This window comes from Hippoglossus hippoglossus, chromosome 11 (assembly GCF_009819705.1).
Source record: "Hippoglossus hippoglossus isolate fHipHip1 chromosome 11, fHipHip1.pri, whole genome shotgun sequence".
NCBI classification, from domain to species: Eukaryota; Metazoa; Chordata; class Actinopteri; order Pleuronectiformes; family Pleuronectidae; genus Hippoglossus; species Hippoglossus hippoglossus.
Window position 1 is genome coordinate 13,198,867 of NC_047161.1, and position 20,425 is coordinate 13,219,291.

The 20,425-nt window shown below is 42.4% G+C and overlaps 1 protein-coding gene across 4 annotated transcripts; it reads right to left on the bottom strand.

The window, feature by feature from the left end:
• Positions 1–841: 841 nt before the first annotated feature.
• On the bottom strand, positions 842–20,238 carry smap2 (small ArfGAP2). 4 transcript variants are annotated; one of them, XM_034601126.1, is made up of 9 exons: positions 19,813–20,238; positions 7,512–7,645; positions 6,501–6,665; positions 6,346–6,405; positions 6,105–6,162; positions 5,647–5,810; positions 5,253–5,439; positions 4,256–4,728; positions 842–4,166 (listed from the first exon to the last, which is right to left on the bottom strand). In XM_034601126.1, exons 1-9 carry the CDS (start codon positions 19,916–19,918, stop codon positions 4,041–4,043), a joined length of 1,473 nt encoding a protein of 490 aa, XP_034457017.1. In that variant the 5' UTR covers positions 19,919–20,238; the 3' UTR covers positions 842–4,040. The 4 variants fall into 4 exon arrangements, with proteins under 4 accessions (XP_034457017.1, XP_034457019.1, XP_034457016.1 ...); XM_034601128.1 differs by having other exon boundaries at positions 5,253–5,433; positions 19,813–20,237; XM_034601125.1 differs by having other exon boundaries at positions 4,256–4,731; positions 19,813–20,236.
• Positions 20,239–20,425: the final 187 nt, after the last annotated feature.

The following is a 20,425-nucleotide window of genomic DNA, read 5'->3' on the forward strand; positions in this document are numbered from 1 at the left end:
TCATCCGCGTCTCTACATGTCGGTGATCACAGCACAAGCTTCCTGAGTAGCCATTCTGTTCATTTAGATGTCTGTCAGACGACATGAAGGCCACTGTAGCTTCCCCCTCCCCACTGTCAAGACAACCTTTATCTTATCAAGCCCAGCAAAGCACAACATTGATATGGATCCCCCAACAAGTCAGTCTCCGAAGGGTTTTGATTATATTTAATGCACCGCCATTATATTTCCAAGCACACAAAAGGAGATTGATACCTTGGAATCCAATGTAAAGACAGAAGGAAGCGTCAAAACATTTGCTGGTGTTGGTAGATGAATGGTTGTCTTTTCTTAACTGGCCTTAACCTTTCCACTGCGGAGTGTTCAGAGTACGTTTCAAAGGGCAAAGTGTAGCAGACTGTCTGAGGAGAAGTTGTTGCTGTTTATGGCAAAGAAGAAAAAAAGGGAGCTGTAATTTTATACCTGTGCTTTGTAAATGTTTTCTATGTGCAGTATTTGATAATGTAAAACTGGTATTTTTGTGGTTTGTACGCTGCAGAATTGATTACTTAAGGTGCACGTAGTTTTGTAAGAAAATGGAACCAAACTGAGGAAAAAGGAAAACAAACAAAAAAAGAACAATTTTGGATTCAGAAGCCTGTATCTGCATGCCCTTTGACATCTGGACGCAAAGTCAATAAAGTTTATTTGAATCACAAAACATTCTCATGAGTTTATTATAACATCTTCATAGGTGAAACGTGTCATTGATCTTATTCAGCACTGATTTGCCAGGCTACCAGGCTAAGAGTTGACATTAGAGTAGGTGCAAAGGTCAAAAACTAGGTCGACACGACATTTAGAATATAATCAAAACATGATTTATTTTGTATGTTTTCACATGGACAAGTATCATGTTACATATTTTGTCTTTTGTGGGAACATGAAATCAAAAGGAGCAAAGTCTATGAAAAAAATGTAGACATACTATATACATGTTCATCAATCTTATTTAAGAACATAATAGAACATAATATACAGAGATAATCTCATAAGGAACAAAGTACAATATCTTGATTGACAAGTACATAAAAAGATACATTCCTTTATTTGCTTTTATTTGACAGAAAATATACCAAACCAAAAAAAAGGGAACTGATTTCAAGCAACCTAAAGTTAAACCGAATGAGACGGCTGCCGGTGAAGCCTTATCGCCCACAGGGATGGATTTTCACTCCCTTTTTCCACAATCAGTGTCATCGCTAACCCACAAATGGGCTGTTGCAGAGCAGAGCCAACACTTTTCTCTCCTGGTAATATCGGTCTCAGCAGAGAAGGTGACTGCTGCTGTCACACCGCTGCCTCTGCAGCCACCAAATGAGCAAAATGTAAAGAAAGAGTTTCCGGGTGGTGCAGGCTGGACTGCTATTGGCAGCAGTTATAAGAATCTTATTATGCCAGAGTACGTTCATTTGTTTGCCACCTTACAGTGGTGTCTTTTGCATATTTACCCCTCACTTAAAAAGTGGCAACTTAACACCAAAGTGCTTCAGAAAGACTGATAATATTTACAGTAATGGCTTCATGCAGATATAAGAATGAACGTATCTACAAATACTCAGATCTGAGAGATGCTTTGCGTGGAGTTGTGGGGAAAGAGGGTTAGTCAGTGTCTGTCACATCTCAGTGTTTCAGTTCACCTTTCTCGCACAATCTGTTTTTTGCCTCACAATGTGGTTTGGTCAAATTGTAAACGTCCTCAGAATGACCTGAAAACGGATTCGCCTTGGTCACAGTTTGCTCCTAATCCAATGATACGACATTTATAGAACAACTCTGACGAATTGAACGATTCGGCCAGAAAACCGACAGGACGCTGTTGACCACAGAACATTCAAAGGACACAAGTGTGTGTTGCCAGACAAGAGTCACAGAATAATAAAAAAATACCCCAACAATACGAGTATGTTTTCAAAATTAGTCAGGTACATTCAGGACACACGATCATCAAGATTTTCTTCGTCAAACACTGGTGGACATGTACAGTAGAGAGGACACATTCCAGAGACACATTCGGACATCATAGTAAACACACGGTACATACAGTACAATCAGAGCTAGATAAACATTCTCCTCATGCAATTCAGTGGAAGCATCTGAAACACGACTGATCTGTGCCTTTAAGTTTTTCTCGTCCCGGCCTCTCTCCTATTTACAGACATTCAACATTAATTGAGGCCTCTATTGTACAAGGTAGATTGTTAACTTGAGTTTCGTGAGCGCTTACATGATAAAATTGCATGCGAGTGACTGTTCTAAGTGTTTTTTTACCCCTTCCGAGGGAAAAAGCACAGTGAATTGCAGTTATAACCAAACATATTATGAAAGAACAGACGAATTGATTTGTCTAGTAATCACTAGTTGAGTGGCTGTACAGTAAAGCACATGAGAACACTGTACAACCGCAATAAAGCATTGATCTTTGGTCTACCAAAATCCCCTTTATTGATTCTAGAAGAAGCTTTCTGTAAATAGAGTAGCAGACATCATTACTTTGGGCTGTTTAGGTAGGTTTCTGCAGCTGAGACGGTGGAAATCAACGCATCTGGGGATATCTAAAATTCTATTATTGTTGGATGGGTAGGACAACTTGAGGAATACATTGTTTTTTCTGGGTTTTTATAAATGTTCTTACTAACACAGAGCCAGTCTCTTTTAATTGTGCAGTTTAATGGTATGATGACTGGGGTAATTAGCCTAGCCGATAATCTCCTAGCCGATCAGCTCCTAGCCGATTTTAATTCCTGGATTTTTATATTTCACTAAATAATAGCAGTTCTTCTCAGAAGCGGGGAAATATAACTTTAAAATTAATCTCCACTCATATCACTTTTTATAAAAGCCTATATGATTGAGCTAAATAAAAAAAAAATGTAAATACAAATATTGCTGCAGCTAAAAGGACTGTTAGCTTAACCTGAAGCTTTCACTTTAGCAACTCCAGCCAAGTGCATTATTCGAGATAGCGTGCATTGCTTAGCATAGCACATTGCGAAGTCATTCTTAAAACCTTTTCTCGAGTACTGTCAAAATCATCCTGTTTAAAAATATGAATAATGAAACATTATTTAACCTCTTAAAATCTTGCTTGTTAAAGTACTATGTATAAGGTAATCACGCAAATGGTTACGTTTGAATAAAAGTTCTAAAATCTCCTTAACCTACATAAAACTTCAGATTGCCTGGATGATACCGTTTGCAATGATATCACATATGTAGCCATCAAACGCATTTAAGATCCCTTGTGACGTTCTCATTTAAAATGGGTCAGCTGGAAATTAAAAAAAAAGCTGGACAAAGCTTTTGTCTACATCTGTGCAAAATCCGGGACCTAATAACAATCCCTTCTGGTAAAAATTACCCTGTTAATGCCTCAACCTTGCAACAAGAAATATTTCCCTCCTTTTAGAGAAAATACTACTAGTTCCAATAGATATCAGTATTTGAGCACATCAACCAGTGAAGCTAAGCTAGGCTAACCTCATTGTTTGATATACCCTCAAACTACACACACTAAGAGAGAGTAAATGCATCCATGTGTATTCTGGACCCTAGTCAATAAGGAAAAACAGTGACATCCTCCAAAAACCAAACTTTTCTTTAAAGTCAAGCAGTTTGTTGACACCCACATCCAGCAGATATGTATGTGCATGTGAACACGCTGACATCCAGGCTATAGTTACAAAAGAAGATGCATAGCCCTAACCACTGGCCTCTGAACCCTGTTGTCTTGGTCGTCATACCAAAATGTTCTGAAGGCAAGCATGGAAATCTGCAAAACATGGCCATTGATGAGACAAGAAGAGAGGAAGCATGGGCGGAGAGGAGAGAGAAAGAGAGGTAGTAGTGGTTTCCCCAACATCCTCCTTCACACGTGTCTCCTCCTCCTCTTCTTCCACCCTTGCATCAGAAAATGTCTTATGGAGAGTCTAATCCACATAGTCCCACTACTCATTTCCCCCTCTGTTTTGTTGGTCATTGGGACAAGTTCTTAGATGGGTTCATTTCCAGATGTGTGCGGTCATGTGCACTGAACTCTGAGTTGTTGAACCTCCCATGTGTTGACTGCTGTATCCCATCATGTCGTTGGTGTTGTAGACATTCATGCCGGCCATGTGCTGAGTCATCTGAAACCCAAAAAACCCACATTAAATCTGTTTTTGTTCTAGAAAAACTGTGTCCGGGGAACTTGCACAATGTTTCCATCGTGACTCACCTGGGCAATGTTCCACTGTAGCTGCTGGGTTTGCTGCACTCCATAAACCTGCTGGTGTGGTAATGTGGTTAAACCTCCAACCTGCTGCTGTCCCATCATCCCACTCTGCTGCTGTCCCATCTTCCCACCCTGCTGCTGTCCCATAATGCCATTCTGTTGCTGGACCATCATTCCACTTTGTTGCTGTCCCATCATACCCTGGGTCATCCCCGTCATGTAGGGTGATGTCATGATGCCGCTAGGCTGAGCCATGACCCGCTGGGCACCCATTATGCCATTCTGCTGCCCCATCATGCCATTCTGCTGTACTCCAATCATAGTATTTTGTTGAAGCCCCATCATGCTGCTCTGTTGCTGTCCCATCATCGACATTTGTGATGTCCCCATGGCACCTCCCATTCCAGCTGTCTGGGCTAAGGAATGGTAGGAACCGTACGGGTGTGTCGGATATCCCATTTGGTTCATGTACATGCCTGCTGAAAACAATCACAGACAGGGAGCAGTGTTATACTCTTTGATGAGACAAACCTAAACTGAATGGACTGTTTAGTATCACCACTTGGGAGCAGTGTCTGACACTATTTGCAGATCCAGGAGCGGAGTTAGCCTTCATTTGCAGTTAGAAGTGTAATATTTCTTCTTCTTTTAGCCCGGTTTAGATCTCCACCAACTCTTAAAGGATACATCTGGATCTATAGTTGCATAGATGCTTCACTGTGACCATAAGCTATAGTTGCTAACTTCATCAGACTTTTGGTTTGGTGGCATTTTCATGGAAAACAGAGAAACAAACATTTCATTTGTGGGCCAAAACCAAATCAACTAACTAAAAGGCTCAATGGAGTTCAGGGGAACTGCAGGGTCTGGTTGTAATTCGACTAATTCAAGCACACTGTCTCTATTCATAGTTAATAGGTCCATTATTACCACAAAAACATAAATTGATTCAGAAAAGATGGTGAAAATAACCCCTTGTAAAAATGAATGCAGTCCACACCGTGAGGAGTCATACTGCTGGCGTGCACTGAGGGGGTGGAAGCATACAGGGAGAGAATAGAGTCCTTGGACAGCTTCTTGACGGTGCCCTCCTCTGCTTTGGGCGCTGGATCCAGGAACAGACTGAGGTTTGCAGGCACAGAGGCAGTCACTCTGCTCTGAGGCATAGAACTGAAAACAGGCTGGGGGGGGGGGGGGGGGGGGGGGGGGGGGGGGTAGGTGGGTGGCAGGGAGCATTGATAGAAAGACAGAGAGAAAAAAGGTTATCAATGGTGACAGGATGCAGGCAAAGGTGACAAAAGAGGCAAATGAAAACACGTCTATAAGGGGCAGCTTTCCAAAACCCCAGGGGTCCTGTGGAGAGCGTACGGTGTGCACAGTGTTTTATCTCCTACCGTGGTTTTAGCGGAGGAAACACAGGAGGGCGTTGGCAGAGAGCTAAAGAGATCCAGGGCAGAGTGTGCCAGAGGTGGATTAGACACCGCTGGGCTCTGTGTTGTGTTACAGTCTGGAACACATCCTCCACCATTAGACACTGCAGGACTTGGTGCAGGGGCATCTGACAGAGGGGAGATGGAGGCATGGTTATGATAATAATGGTTTCAACTATGGTTGTAACTATAACTATTTTCACATCAATTTATCAAACCTGAAATTCATGAACTGTAACTAGATATTTGTTGGGTTTAGCTTTTCTGAAGAAGACAAGCTGGATTCAGGTGGAAATCTGTATATTTATACAATGCTGTGTGTGTGTGTGTATGTGTGTGAGTGTGTGTGTGTGTGTGTGTGTGTGTGTGTGTGTGTGTGTGTGTGTGTGTGTGTGTGTGTGTGTGTGTGTGAGGTAGAATACCTAGTCCAAGCAGGTCTGTAACAGACTGGGAAACTGTCTTCGGGCTGATGTCTTTTTTCTGTCATAACAGACTAAATGGTTATGATTCATGTAACACATCTCCAGCGACAAACAAGACAGAGTCTCTCCAGAAACTCTCCTGCACATCTGAGTCTCATCTATCTCTAAGGACACGATGAGGTCAGTTATGCCCTCTTAACGCTGTGATTCAAGCAGCGGGAACATACAAGGATGCACTCACCAATTTCATCTTCTCAAACACGACCGGTTCCTTGGGTATATTGTCGCAGCTTTTTTCTTTCTGCACAGAGAAATGTGAAGTCACTCTTGCAGTTCTTTTCTGTTCCATGGATTGAGACACAAGTACAAACCTTTTGAGAGTGTGTGCAGACTCACTCTGAGCATCTGGATGTCAATGACCTTATCCATGTACTTCTTCTTATCATACTTGTCCCTGATGAAGATCTCTGCAGACTGGTCTGTCTCAGGGCGCTGGAAGCACTCAGGTACGAAAGCCTCATAGAGACGTTTGGCCTTCGCATTTCCCATCTCCTGAACACACTGGGGTCACCAACACATAACAGGTAAGTAATAGGTAATAAAGGAAAAATACAATATCCAACATACTCATCCTATTGTGTTTCCAGTGATTAAAAAGAAGTGGACTTCTGCTATTAAAACGATGTAAATCCTTTTTGTGTATGTATGCGGAGAAGAGAAAAAGAAAGACGCTGACTGCAGGATATTATCACACAGGGAAGCATAATGCTGACTTTGCCGCCTATCAGACCCAGACAGGATGAGCAGCATACAAATGAGAAAGTGTCTACTTCCTCTACTGTATGTATGTGAATGTACAAGTATTAAAACTATCTCCCTTTCATGCTTAATCATGGCGAATCCTTGAAAGATACAGTTGCAGTAATCCAATTTTTTTTTACTGTTTCAAAGCATTGATCCAACAAATGCTCCTTTCTGATGCAAGGAAGGTCTCATGCTATGATAGTGTTCTTACAATATTAGAAAAGTCACAGTTTGCCAAAGGAAAGTCTAGTGTGCAGCCGTCAAAGCGAGTTTTTTTGTTTTGAAGTACATATATGCTTCAAAGTGGACACATGTCAGCAGGAATCCTTGAAACCCATCATCATGTACCTTATATCTGTTTTGATACTGTCTGGTCACACCGATCGTGACGTGAAGGCCCTAAATGCGCGATTCGCATTAATCACACTTTGTAGTTTGGCTTTTTTTGAAGCAATGTACTTACATGATTCTTGCTGTTTTGTGGCGTGATACTTGTGTCTTTGCATTGACTTTGTATGTAATCTAGACGCGCGAATAATAACACGCTAACATGTAATAAATGTTACCATCTCTGTTCATATCTGTATCTGCATGACCTCTGACCTGGACCTGCTCCTGCGTCCACTGATCCAGGTTGACGGACTTGACCTTGGAGATGTGAACGCCCAGGTTTCGATGGATACCAGCACAGCGGATGCAGATAAAAATACCCAAATTCCAGGACGCCCATCTTGGACCTGGTAAATGAAAGAAGGCCGATAATGTTAGAGAGTCTTTAGGGGAAGCTGATGAAATACATGGACAATGAAACAACTGAGAAAAACTAGCAATATATATGTTTGTCTTCGCCAAACAGTGCAGTTTCACTCCCTCCAGGTGTTACTGATATATTGCAGTCACAATAATATGAGGTAATCGTGACCACTGAAAACAAATCAGTTAATCTTTGAGTCCAAGTTACAACTGGTCAAAAGTAGATGAACGTCCCTAAAGGCTGAGTTGAGATGGACAGAAAACACAACACCTCCGGCCACTGGCTGTCACCCACGCAGGCCTTAAAAAGAAGAACATCTAGAGGTGTATAAGGGAGGTAGAGGTGATGCAAGAGAGGAAGTAGTACAGAGGCTGAAGAACGATGAGCAAAACTCTGATTAATTTCAGCCCAATTATCGAGGAGACGAGCCTGAAACCTCAATTATGAGTTTGAATTCAGCTGGGAACACGTCTAATCCCGAGTAAGTCATGCGCTGTCCTGACACATAATGGGATCCAATAGGAGAGTTAGCCTACTTAATCGAGACTGAGAGGAGAGAGGGGGAGTACACACACACACACACACACACACACACACACACACACACACACACACACACACACACACACACACACACACACACACACACACACACACACACACACACACACACACACAAATACACAAATACAGGGCCTGGATACCTGCAGGGATGATTACTCATTTGGTCATGAGCTCTGTGTGTGTGGGTGCAATGTTATCCAAGTAGCCTATTTTGTCCATCTTAATGCCATATGTATTTGTGTACTGTGTAGCCAACATTTAGCCCCTTGTATTATTATTACTTAGCTTTAAGTGTCATATATTGTTTGTGCTTGTGTGGATCTTCCTTCTATCTGCAGAGCTGTCAGGGTCCTTCGCCTAAACAGGCTCTGAGAGGGGGGGTAAATAAAAAACAACCCCATCAGTCTATTTTTCTGCTCAAATTATGCAACCGTCTTCTTCAAAGAGTACAGTCAGCTTCAAAGAGAGCGCTGGTGCTTCCCTCCCGACAACCCCCTCTTCTCTCACCCCTCCTCCTCTTCTTCTCTTCCCTCCATCTCTTCCTGCCACCCCCCTTCCTTTCCTCTCCTCATTCTAGCCAAGGTCCAACCACCCCTCTGCTTCTGTCTCCACCTTTCCGCTCATCTCCGCAATGAGTCCTTGCTTCCAACCTAGGTGCAAGCTGGTGTGCTGTGGTCTTTTCACCACCAGGTGGAAGAGCAGCTTTTAGTTAAGATTCTTTCTCCCCTGAAGTCACTGTGCCGTGTTTATTAAGAGAGGCCATTCTATGCAAATGTAAGAGGAAGCCGAGTTTGAGAGGAGAAAACATTCAAAACCTTCCTCTTTGTGCCAGCTGCGGAAACCCTGAGTCTAGGTGCTGAGTCAAATAATAGCCAATTGTCTAGGTTGCGTCCTGAGCTATGCACACTAAAAAATAAACCATTATTCTATTTGGATTATTAACAGGAAGCCACTGGACAGGGAGTGATTTTTCATGTGTTTCCCTTTTGCTCAATGTTATTCTGAAATTGATAAACAAAACAGACAAAAAGAGGCAAATAGAGCAAGCCAGTAAGCAACATAAACGGATGGTCAGTGGTCAGACAGATGTCCATCATCCTGACCGTCTGGCTGGAGCATTAGCTGTCATGCCGGCTAATAATAGTAGAATTACTCCTGCAAAGCCTGCTTAGCTGCTGTATACATTGGCACTGTCACAGGGAAAGCATAGATGGTCAATTGTGTTGAACTCCCCAAATGCAGGATTAGTTTGTCCTCCTCATCTTTATTCTAAGGCTCCTGCTGTGTCCTAGCCACCATTTATAATCTCTCTCATTCACCGACCCAGCCTCCCTATACTCTTCTCCCTTGTCCAACCATATCTCTCTCTTGCAGCTCTAATTCTCTTATTTCTGTACATTCTCTACCCTTCACCCTGGTTTTCCCCAATTGGTTGTATATATTTTACGAAATTATATCTCTTTTCGGCCATGCTGTGTGTCTCCAGAGAGGTCAGTGTTGGTCTGCTGGCCCATTGTCTGGTTGGTTGACCACTTTGGTGAAGTCTGAAGTTTCACTTATCCGGTGAAATAACACATGTAATTGATTGACTGTATTGCTGGTTTTCATGGTGCCCAGAGGATGAATTCTGCTCAGTACAGTGTCCCCTTGACTTCTCATCTGACTGAAACACGTCCAACATCTGAATGGATTGACTTTTTGTTTTATGATGAAATATATGTATATACTGTATATGTGTTTAGTAATGTACTTGTGGTGTCCAGCTAGGAGCCATTCTTGGACCCATTTTGTTCCCATTAAACAATAATGATTTGGTCACTACTTATAATACATGTTTGTTCATATAAAGTTCAGATTTGGATAAAATTTCTTAAATGTTAAAACTAAAATTACTTAAAATTGAAAACAAATAATTAAGTCTCTCAAGTCTCATCAGCTAAAGTTATTGGGGCTTTACGTGATTAAACTTGAGATACTGTCATTACAAAACAGATTTGTCCAACTTGATACACTATGCAGGCAGACTTAACATTTCTCCTCTCGTCCTACTCAAGTTTGTTATTTCAATCATTTCCTTTTTTAAATATTTCTTCAGGAAGGAACGTCATTTACGTCCTCCAAGATTATGAGCAATTGTCAACAGACATTTTCCAGGATGAACAGAGCTGAAGATGAAACATTCTAAGTGAATAACACCTGCTCCATGCACCACAGGAGCTTCTTTGGTTCCAATCAATGCTTGAGACGGGACCAATGTGCAGTATATCTATCCAGCAACAGTGCTCACCTCCAGGTACTTCGAACAGATTTAGAAGGAGGAGAGTAGGAGGAACAGACTGCTAAAAAAAGGAAACAAACAGGGTTTGCATTGCACATTTCTCCTCTGCCGAGTTCCCCTTTTTCTTTTTTTCTCTTTAATCAAAGACCAGCTGCCAACACCTTCTTTGAGCTATAATTAAATACGCAAGGTTTGACTAATAAATCAGTCCTCGGGTTTTATACTAAAGGGTTTGCATAAGCGATTGATGAATCACCCTGGCAAAAAAGAAAATGACTGTGGTTGTCAGACATGCCGCTTGAGGCACATCAGGGGAGGAAAAGGCAGCGACGGGATGAGAGCGGAAAACGGAGACAAACAAGAGTGGATTTTTATAGTCATCAAAAAGTGGACTTCAGCTGTTTGATGACCTGCTGGGAGGTGCAGGGGGTATGACGAGGAAGAGGCACAAACACAGCTCTATAATGAGCCTCTCTGTCAATCACCCACACACACACACACATCTATTTACGACACATTAGAGGACCTTCACTTACAAAATGTATCCTTTTTCCCTTTACCAGTATACTTAATATTAATTAAGACTTATATTTTAATCCATTCAATTTAAAGGGCAATTCCATTTGCAAATTTTATTAATTTATCTATTCATTTATAACCACTATTAAGTTTGTATAATCATGCTGACACATGTTGTTTTTGATTTTGTATGCATTTACCTGCTTCTATTGCAGTACATAATGGTATATATTAATATATAAGCAGTATATTGGGAATGGTTTAGCTGTTGAACCCTAAAGTTCTAAGACTAATTTGTGATTTATGGCTAAATGAATAAAATCGACTTGACTTAGAATATCAATTGTAATCAACGTGTATCAATGTTATAATTTTTACTGAAACTCTTGAGTATGACTCAAACAAGAGCCTGATAATCGATTTTGATATCACACAGAAATGGAATCTATAACCCTAATTCTTGGGATATTTCTAAGGATATTTACCCATCTTAAGTATGGAAATAGATCACTACACACATGTATGATGCATTAACAAACACACAGCAGTATTATCCAGACTTCTACCAAAACCTTTGGTCAGGACATTTGTAATGAAAACAACGTGGGTGAAGAGAGCTTAGCATTGAAATCTCCAGGGAACGTGAACAACAGATCCTGGTTCTTGGCTCATTCACAGCTAATTTGCTTAATAAAGGAAGTCAAAGACTGTTTCCCAGTTCTCCTGCTTTGAGTTGCATTAACTGTGCTCTGTTCAAGGTTTGAAGGTCTGCGACAAAAGTTATTCCAGCGCGTCTAAAAGCTCATCGCTCTGTGTGGTGCATCATGTTCATTACAAAAGTCCGGAGTATTTCAAAGACCACCTTTCAACTGGTGCCCAGCAGACAGCACTTCCAGATTCAGACTTGTGTTCGACACCAACATGGAAAACCTGTGTGTTTAGTGTCTGTGGCGACAGCAATTAGAGGCTAACTGACAGATTTTTCTTATTAAAATAATAAATAGCCATCAGGTGGCTTGTGGCTAATGGAAGACGTGGACTAGTTTACCTACAATGATAGTTGCCTCTGCCAAGAAGGTTGTGTTCTCACTGCTGTTGGTCTCACTGTTACGCAAAAACTACTGAACTGAATTTCTTAAGGGTGGGTTATGGGCCAAGGAAGATTAACTTTTACAGCTGATTCAATTAAGAGGGTGGATCCAGGAATTCTTTTTTTTTACTTTCTTTAACGTTGCATTACAGGGTGTTAGCCCTATCATTTGTTGAATTTTCAAAAAATAAAACAGAGGTATTGATGAAAAAATCTGCAGCTTGATTGAATTTAAGGGGAATATTGGGTACTGTGCTCCACTGAGTACCATTCTAGTAATAATTAGTATTTGTTTCTTGTATTTTATTGGATGTTTGACTTGTTATTAATATATATAGTGAAGAGGCCTGATGTGACATGATTGTAGTTGCATGTGATATTCCACTTCTCATTATGTCAAACAAGCTAAACTGAAAAATAGAATCAGACTTTAACATCTCTCTTCTTGATATGCACAAATGGAGACACACACAAGTCCACCATGTCATACAAACAGATTTGATCATGTACACACACAAAAACACACACACGCGAGCAGGTGCATATGGCTCATTAGCCCATATCCCACAAGGATGAACGGTGCTCCCTGCATGCACCCGGGTAATCCCACAGGGCCTCAGTCATCAGTGGATTCCTCGCCCTCCTACACCACCGCACAAACACTTGTGTATAGAGTCATCCTATTCTCAAGCCCCTCAGCAAGTGCACCCACCCAGAAACCCCGAGGCCACCCAGTGACCCAGTCACAGTCTGTGCTACACAGATGGACCCCTATTGATAATTTACCAATACGCACCCACCATCTGTGTCACAATGTGAGTGTCACGACTGTGAGGCTGCAGGTGAGTCACTGAGGTTGAATGGATGATACATCGAAACATGACTGAGACTCTCCATCCCTCTCATCACTTTTATGCTGCTACTTACACACTGTTGTTTGTACTCTCTGTGGGTCATATGGTTATTATCTCTATAATGTTAGACTGTGTTCTTCTATCGTATATTCATTTGTGTATTTGGACGGATGGATAGATGGATAGATGGATAGATAGAGTCTTGATTCCAAACTGGGATATTCTTTGCAGGATAACCTCTTTTCATACACACGTATAGCCCAAGGCTTATATGATTCCCTTTGCACTTCTACTAGCCCTGGGTTACATGGCTGTTGAAACATTTTAGTCCTGTGTTCAAGCAATTTTGAGGGCATGACCCAGCAATCCCAGTGCTAACCCTGCTCTGGAGGGCCATATAGGCTAAGGTTGGGGTAAGCCCACTTTGGACATGAGGCAGGATTGTGCCAGTGTGAAGCCTTTCTTACCCTGGGGCTTATGGCTCCCTCCGACCCAGGCTAAATGTAGTGTGAAAAGCCAACCTTCATCCACGGTAATCCAAAAAACATGACGAGAGCTAAAGCTACACCATCCCATGAGATATCTGCTTCCTTTGTGAATATGTGGTCAGTTGCATTTTCTTGTTACCACCTTCTATTCTACAAGGTGCTCCTGGTGTTTTGTCCACGATGACCCGCTGCTGTGATTAGGTTCCAGGTAAACTAGCTATAGCAGGTTGATGTTTGACATGATCTCACTGCACCTGATGCACCTCAAACGACATGTTAAGAACCTTAGTCTCATCTTGAGACCAAACCTCAAATAAATCAAGTTCAGCTGATTTATTATGTGTTGTACAACTGGGGATGTGCAATATTCCAGGAATAATGTACAAACTGCACACAGAGTGGGAGGACCTGGGTGGTTTAAAGGGGACCCAGTGGGTTAATTTGCCCAGGTGCCTGCAGCCATGCCAGTGTATTAATGTGAAGTGTACTCTGTCACTGTGGCTCCCAATCCATGGTACATGTGTGACTTTGAACTCTATGCCAGCCGTGTGGGGACACACACAGCCAATCACCTCCTTGTTTCAAAGGAAATCCCTGCTGGCCTCTGATTGGATGAGATTAAGTGGTGGGAGGGGAGGGGCGGCGGGTGGTGTCGGTGGAGGGATAAGGCATGACATCGCCAGGTGATGTCTCCACAGCAACCAAGGCCCGGTATGTACGTAAACACAAGCACAATAGGAGACAATAAAGAAGGCAGGCTTCTATTCTAGCGCAACGCACACACACACACACACACACACACACACACACACACACACAAAGCCCCTTGGGACCGAAGCCAGAGGGTAAAGTGTTGACCACATTATGCACCTGCCTCAACCTCTCGACACAATCTTATTATTATTTGCTGCTCATATTGAGGATTTACAGTAAAAGTGTTTCATTATGAGGAAATGATCGGCATACAAATACTAAAGAAAGCCATGTGGTACAGAGGAAAGAGAGAGAGGCTGATATACCATTGCACTGGTATTGGTACAGTAAGAAGAGCATGGTAGTGATCTACTGTGTTTTTGTGTGTTTTTTTTCACAGGCTGGTGTAAAACACACTCTTTGCTCCATACATCTCACCACTTCCACTTCACCCTGAGGGAGGGAGGTGATAAACGCACGGTAATCTGCGCCAGAGCAAACAAGATTACACCAAACCTCATCACGGGCCATATGGCCAAAAGCCTGACTCGAGATGAGGAAGTGGAGGGGACAAATGAGTTTAAGGTGCGCACACCCACGAGCAACATGTGGTTTTGCAGAAGTGTGCAACCACAGAAGAGTAACACTTAAACATGTGAGAAAATGTGCTAAACAGGTAGGAGGTGAAACATCTCTGTTCATGCATCAGCCTACATCACAGTGTCGGCACAGATCAGCTACATGGAAAAAGGTGGGAAATGAGAATGATGTACGATCTATCAATGAATATGGAGCCAGATGTTATTTTTTTACAGTACATGCAGAACAGAAAATGTGCTTTGGGTTGTGGCAAGAAATACACCTTGACATTTGACCCATGAATCTAAGGGAACCAAAATTGTCCAAAAGTTGAAAGGATCCCTTCAAGGCGTTTTTAAGATAAAACAATCTCAAGGTAAAAAAAAGAGTTTTGTGATGACCTAGTGACCTTGACCGTTGACCTCCAAATTCTAATTAGGTCAATCCTTGATTCCAAGTGATTGTTTGCGCCGGATGTAATGAAATTTCCGATGGATGTTCATGATATATCACAATCACAAGAACACAAGGTCACCATTGCCTTGATCTTTGACTTTCGACCACAAAAGTCTGATCATTTCATCCTTGAGTCAAACTGAATATCTGAACCAAATTTAAAGAGATTCCCTCAAGGCGTTCTTGACATATCGTGTTCACAGGACGGAGGGACGACCCCAAAACAAAATGCCTCCGGCCACTGGCTGTCATCGGAGTGGAGGCCCAATCAAATATGATTTAGGAGTGAGATGTGACGGGTATCAAATGAAAACAGGGCTCATTCTTCACAGCAATCAAACTTATGTCCTTTCCCTCCTCACATATCAACTGCAACACAAATGCACAACAGACACTGGGCTGTTTATTTCCTGGGCTTTTGTTGATTGTAGTCTAGACAACAGTCACTTCTCTATATAAGCTGCAAGAGCCTGATCACAACTGCTTTTTTAGAATCGGTCACGAGCGTGTTTGCCTGAAGCCAAACAACATCTACTGGTTCTATTTATATTTTATTCAAAGAGTATGCAAAGGGCATATTTGTAAAAGAGAAACACGTGCTCACAGTGTGCTTTACGAGTGCTTCACAAACCATGTCATTGTCTATATACTGTACAAGCAGCGTGTGTATGAGAGGTTTCATAAAACTTTGTTTCTTCTATTGAGGACATTGAGATTTTTCTGTATTTCAGAAGGAGAATTAAGCGAGAAAACAGGAAAAACAGTCTTAAGAGTAGAGATGTTCAGATACAGATACCAGCGTTGGAAATGCTGCGTAGTTTCACCCAGATAAAACTGCAATTTTCTTTCACTGATAATCACTTCTTCTTCTTCGCCGCCACAAAACTCTCGCAAGTACAGTTTTTAGTGCGGCGAGAAGAAGATTTCTGCTTGTGTAGCCTTTGCCACAGCTGTAGTTAAAATGTCAGCCATTTGGTCATATTTCACACTTAAGAGTCCCACAAGTAAAACAGCAACATGCACCTTATGTAAGTCTTCAGTTTCGAGCTATTTAAAGGGAAAAATTGTTGTATATTCTTCGATTTATCTATTTGTGTTCTTTTTCAGTTATGACTGTCAAACTGGAAAATGGAAGATTGGACTGTTGGATTAATTCTGTGGTTTCCAAAGGGTTCAACCTGAGCCAGTTCAACAATGATCAGTCATCACTTCCATACAGGGTAAGTGGCCTACACCAGTTATCAGTTATTTTTTTAAATGCACTGGTATTCAATCGGTATCGGACGATGCGCAAACGTCAGTCAGTATCGCGAAGGGAAAGATTGTATCGGGACATCTTCTAAAGAGCAAATGAAGAATATATCACAAAATAACAAGCAAGGTGTTGGATCAGCTTTTACAGCTTTTACTCATGTTCCTACGTTGACTTACACGTTTCCAACGGGGCTAGACGTGGGCTTCCTCACTTACGAGAGCAATCCTTTGAATTTGTATCGGCACAACGGTGTTATTCAACGTTACGTAAGTGGATCGCCAGAAAAAATAATTGCATCCGTATTTTTCTTTTCTCAACAGCCACTTGACCTGCTCACTGTCTCTGATGAAAGACTCTGCAATGCTTCATCAGCACAGCCGATCATTTGGCAGGAAAAGAAGCTGAAAGAGATACAGAAACACAGAGACAGGGATACACACACACACACACACACACACACACACACACACACACACACACACACACACACACACACACACACACACACACACACACACACACACACACACACACACACACACACACACACACACACACACACACACACACACACACACACACACACACACACACACACACACACAGAAATATAAAAAGAGACACAGAAAGGACACCCGAACAGTGACATTCATACAAAGGTTAACTCATTTTCCAGAGGTCAAAATACTGTCTGTCTGTCCATCTTAAACGTTCCCCCCCCCCCCCCGCCCTGACACAGCCTGCTCCATGAATCCAGAGAGGAACGACCACGACTTATTGATTTCACATGTTTCCTCCGCTGAGTCACGAATCCGAAGGCAGACACACTGTGGAGATTACAAGGAGGATTTTTTTTTAAAGCCGTGACACAACTGATACACGAGTGTGCACTTATAGCCCCCCCCCCCCCCCCCCCCCCCCCCCCCCCCCCCCCCCCCCCCCCCCCCCCCCCTCCACCGATGCTGTCTGTCCGCTCCTCCGTCTCTGCATCGAAAGACAAACACCGATCTGAACACACCTCACTTCCTGTTAAAGGCAGGGGAAGCTGCTCGGTGCTGTCATTCATAAAGTTTTCATGAGGAATCACAGAGGCCTGTTCCCCACATGACCGCGTGCTGTGATTTACGCTCATCCAGGGGCCGTCCACTGGAGAATTAATGACCGAGCTGGGAGCAGTGCCAGTGACGTGCAAGTGTACAGCGAGTGACGCGTGGAGTCATTCCTCGCACCTGGTGTGGCGTCACAAGGTCGATCTCATCGGCCTCAACAACACGTTACATCAGAACAAGCAGTGCAAGCAGCCTACGGGTAACATGTGGACGATAGGTGCAGCAAAATATACATAAGAACAAATAACAAAGATATGACAGCTCTGTAATAAAGACAGTTACTGAAAATACCTTTTATTATAATTCATTTATCATTTTGCCATTGATTCTTTTGTGTGAAGCACTTTGTAACCTTGTTTAGATCAGTGCTGTACAAATAAAGGTCTTATTATTATTATATTATTACTGTCAGTGACACAGGAGGAGATTTACTGACACCTGAGGTTTATCTCTGAGGACCAACACTGGTCGACTCCACCAAGGAGCTTGTGTTTTTGTCTGAATTGGTGTGTTTCTTTGTTTGTCTGTTAGTTGGCAAGGTTACACAACAAACCACAGGACTGAACGAAACTTGGTGGAAGGATGTGATACATATCAGGGAGGAACCCATTAAATCTTGGTGCGGTTCTGGCTCAGGGAGCGGATCCAGGAGTTTCTTTAAATTTTCTTTAATATTGCAAGATGTGATGTTTTTTTCCACATTTTCCTTGATTCCTCAGAGAAGAATTCATGGATGTTGAGGTGAAATAATCAGTTAAAGGGACGGATATTAATGAGTGTGAGTATTTTGGTGCAGATCAAAATAATGAATGAATTAAAACGTGGTTTCAGCAGGCGACTGTCCGGCCTTGACGGAGGTATAATCTACGTATATGTTAGGAATTGGTTTAGGTTTTAGTTTCCCATGTGTGCACCTGCTCTATAGTGGCACACACATATATTTTGAGCAGTGATATCATTAACTTTCACACAAAATGTTGGAGAACCAGTTCGTGGCTTCAGTCCCTAACAGCAATGTCTACCTCACCACCAGTACGGCAGAACAGGTTCAGCAAACAGCTGATGACATAGTCCAAGGCCTGCACTGACCGAGGCTACAGACAGAGCAGGGTCAGTGGGTAAAACTGACACAGTGGCTCTGGTGCTACCACGTGTGTAGAAATAATCCTTCAATATATATCAGAACTAATTCAGAAGTTTATGTTGATCTAAGTCAAGAGAAATATAAAAAACCATAGACCTGCATTATATATCACCATTATGAGATTAAAGTGTGTAGAGCTGATTTTGTTAAGTTGGGTTTCTCTGTGTCCCGGTGTGCGCTCAACCTGTGGGAACATACGGTGGCCCTGAAGGGCAAAAACAGAACGACATTATCTTCTCCTGGAAAAGGTCGGTACCGACTATCGGCGAGGCTCGGTGCTGATTGGATGGAAGCACTGTCCGTTTTAAAAAAAGGAAGGAAATGCTGACAAATGAGTTTTCTTATTCACTGTTGTGTTTTTGTGATTTGTTGTGTTTTCTCATTTGTCGGTGTGTTTTCTCTTTGCTGTTGTGTTTTCTCATTGTCTTTGTGTTTTTTCATTGTCTTTGTGTTTTCTCATTTGTCGTTGTGTTTTCTCGTTGCTGTTGTTATTTCTCATTGTCGTTGTTTTTTTTCATTGTCGTTGTGTTTCGTCATTGTCGTTGTGTTTCCACATTGTCGTTGTGTTTTCTCATTGTTGTTGTGTTTTCTCATTGCTTTTGTGTTTTCTCATTGTCGTTGTGTTTCCTCATTGTCGTTGTGTTTCCTCATTGTCGTTGTGTTTTCTCATTGTCATTGTGTTTTCTTATTTGCCTTTTGTATGTTTTATTTGCCATCGGGGTTTGTCACTTGCAAACTAAATAGTAATTTTCCCTGATCGCTCATTTCATCCTGTTTTAAACCTCTCCAGTTCTCATCATTAAGGAAATCCAGATTAATTGATACCTTTTCCTAGTGATTAGAGGTAGTGGGGGGGGGGGGGGGGGGGGGGGGAGCATTGGCATCATGGAGCTGCATGCCATGCTCCAGCCTTGTGAGGATGTGGTCCCGTGCCTTGCACCATAGTACAATTTAATTGGCCAAGAGGGCTGATGAATGCAACACCGCATTTCTGCAGTGTAGTAAATGTACACACACACACACACACACACACACACACACACACACACACACACACACACACACACACACACACACACACACCGACCATCCAGGACGCAATAAAAAAGAAACCCACCAACCTTTGGAGTCGCAGTCGGCGCAGAATTTATTCTCCTCCCGCGCCAGCAGCGAGGTGAGGACAGCCTGGTATCTGTCAACGTCTTTCACTGATCTCCCCGTCATCATCGCACCGGTCCGACCTCCTCCACAGCCCCTGCGCCGCTCGGTCTGGAAATCAGCCTCTTGTATATATATGGCCAGATAGAAAAGTGTGTGTGCAGGGGATTGATGCGCTCCGTCGCTCCTTCCTCCTCGATGTGGAGCTCGGATGGGATGACCGACTCTCAGCCAACCAGCATGCGGGTTACGGGAGGCGCAAATAGCCCTGATGGAGACGTGAGGTGGAGGAGCAGACCATGTGACTGAGCTGAGAGTCAAGATGTGATGTTAACTTTGAAGAGGAGTGAGTCCTCTTCCTCTTCTCTCTCTCTCTCTCTCTCTCTCTCTCTCTCTCTCTCTCTAAAACGCACACGAATGCAAACAGTTATTATACATAGCAGAGCTTCCAAAGTGTGAACAGCTTCTCGAGTTATAAAGAAAAAATATATTTTCAAGCTGCAATAAAGAAAATATGAGGTCGTTAGTTTTATTTAACTGTTAATATATGAGCTGTACTGCCACCCTGTGGTCACT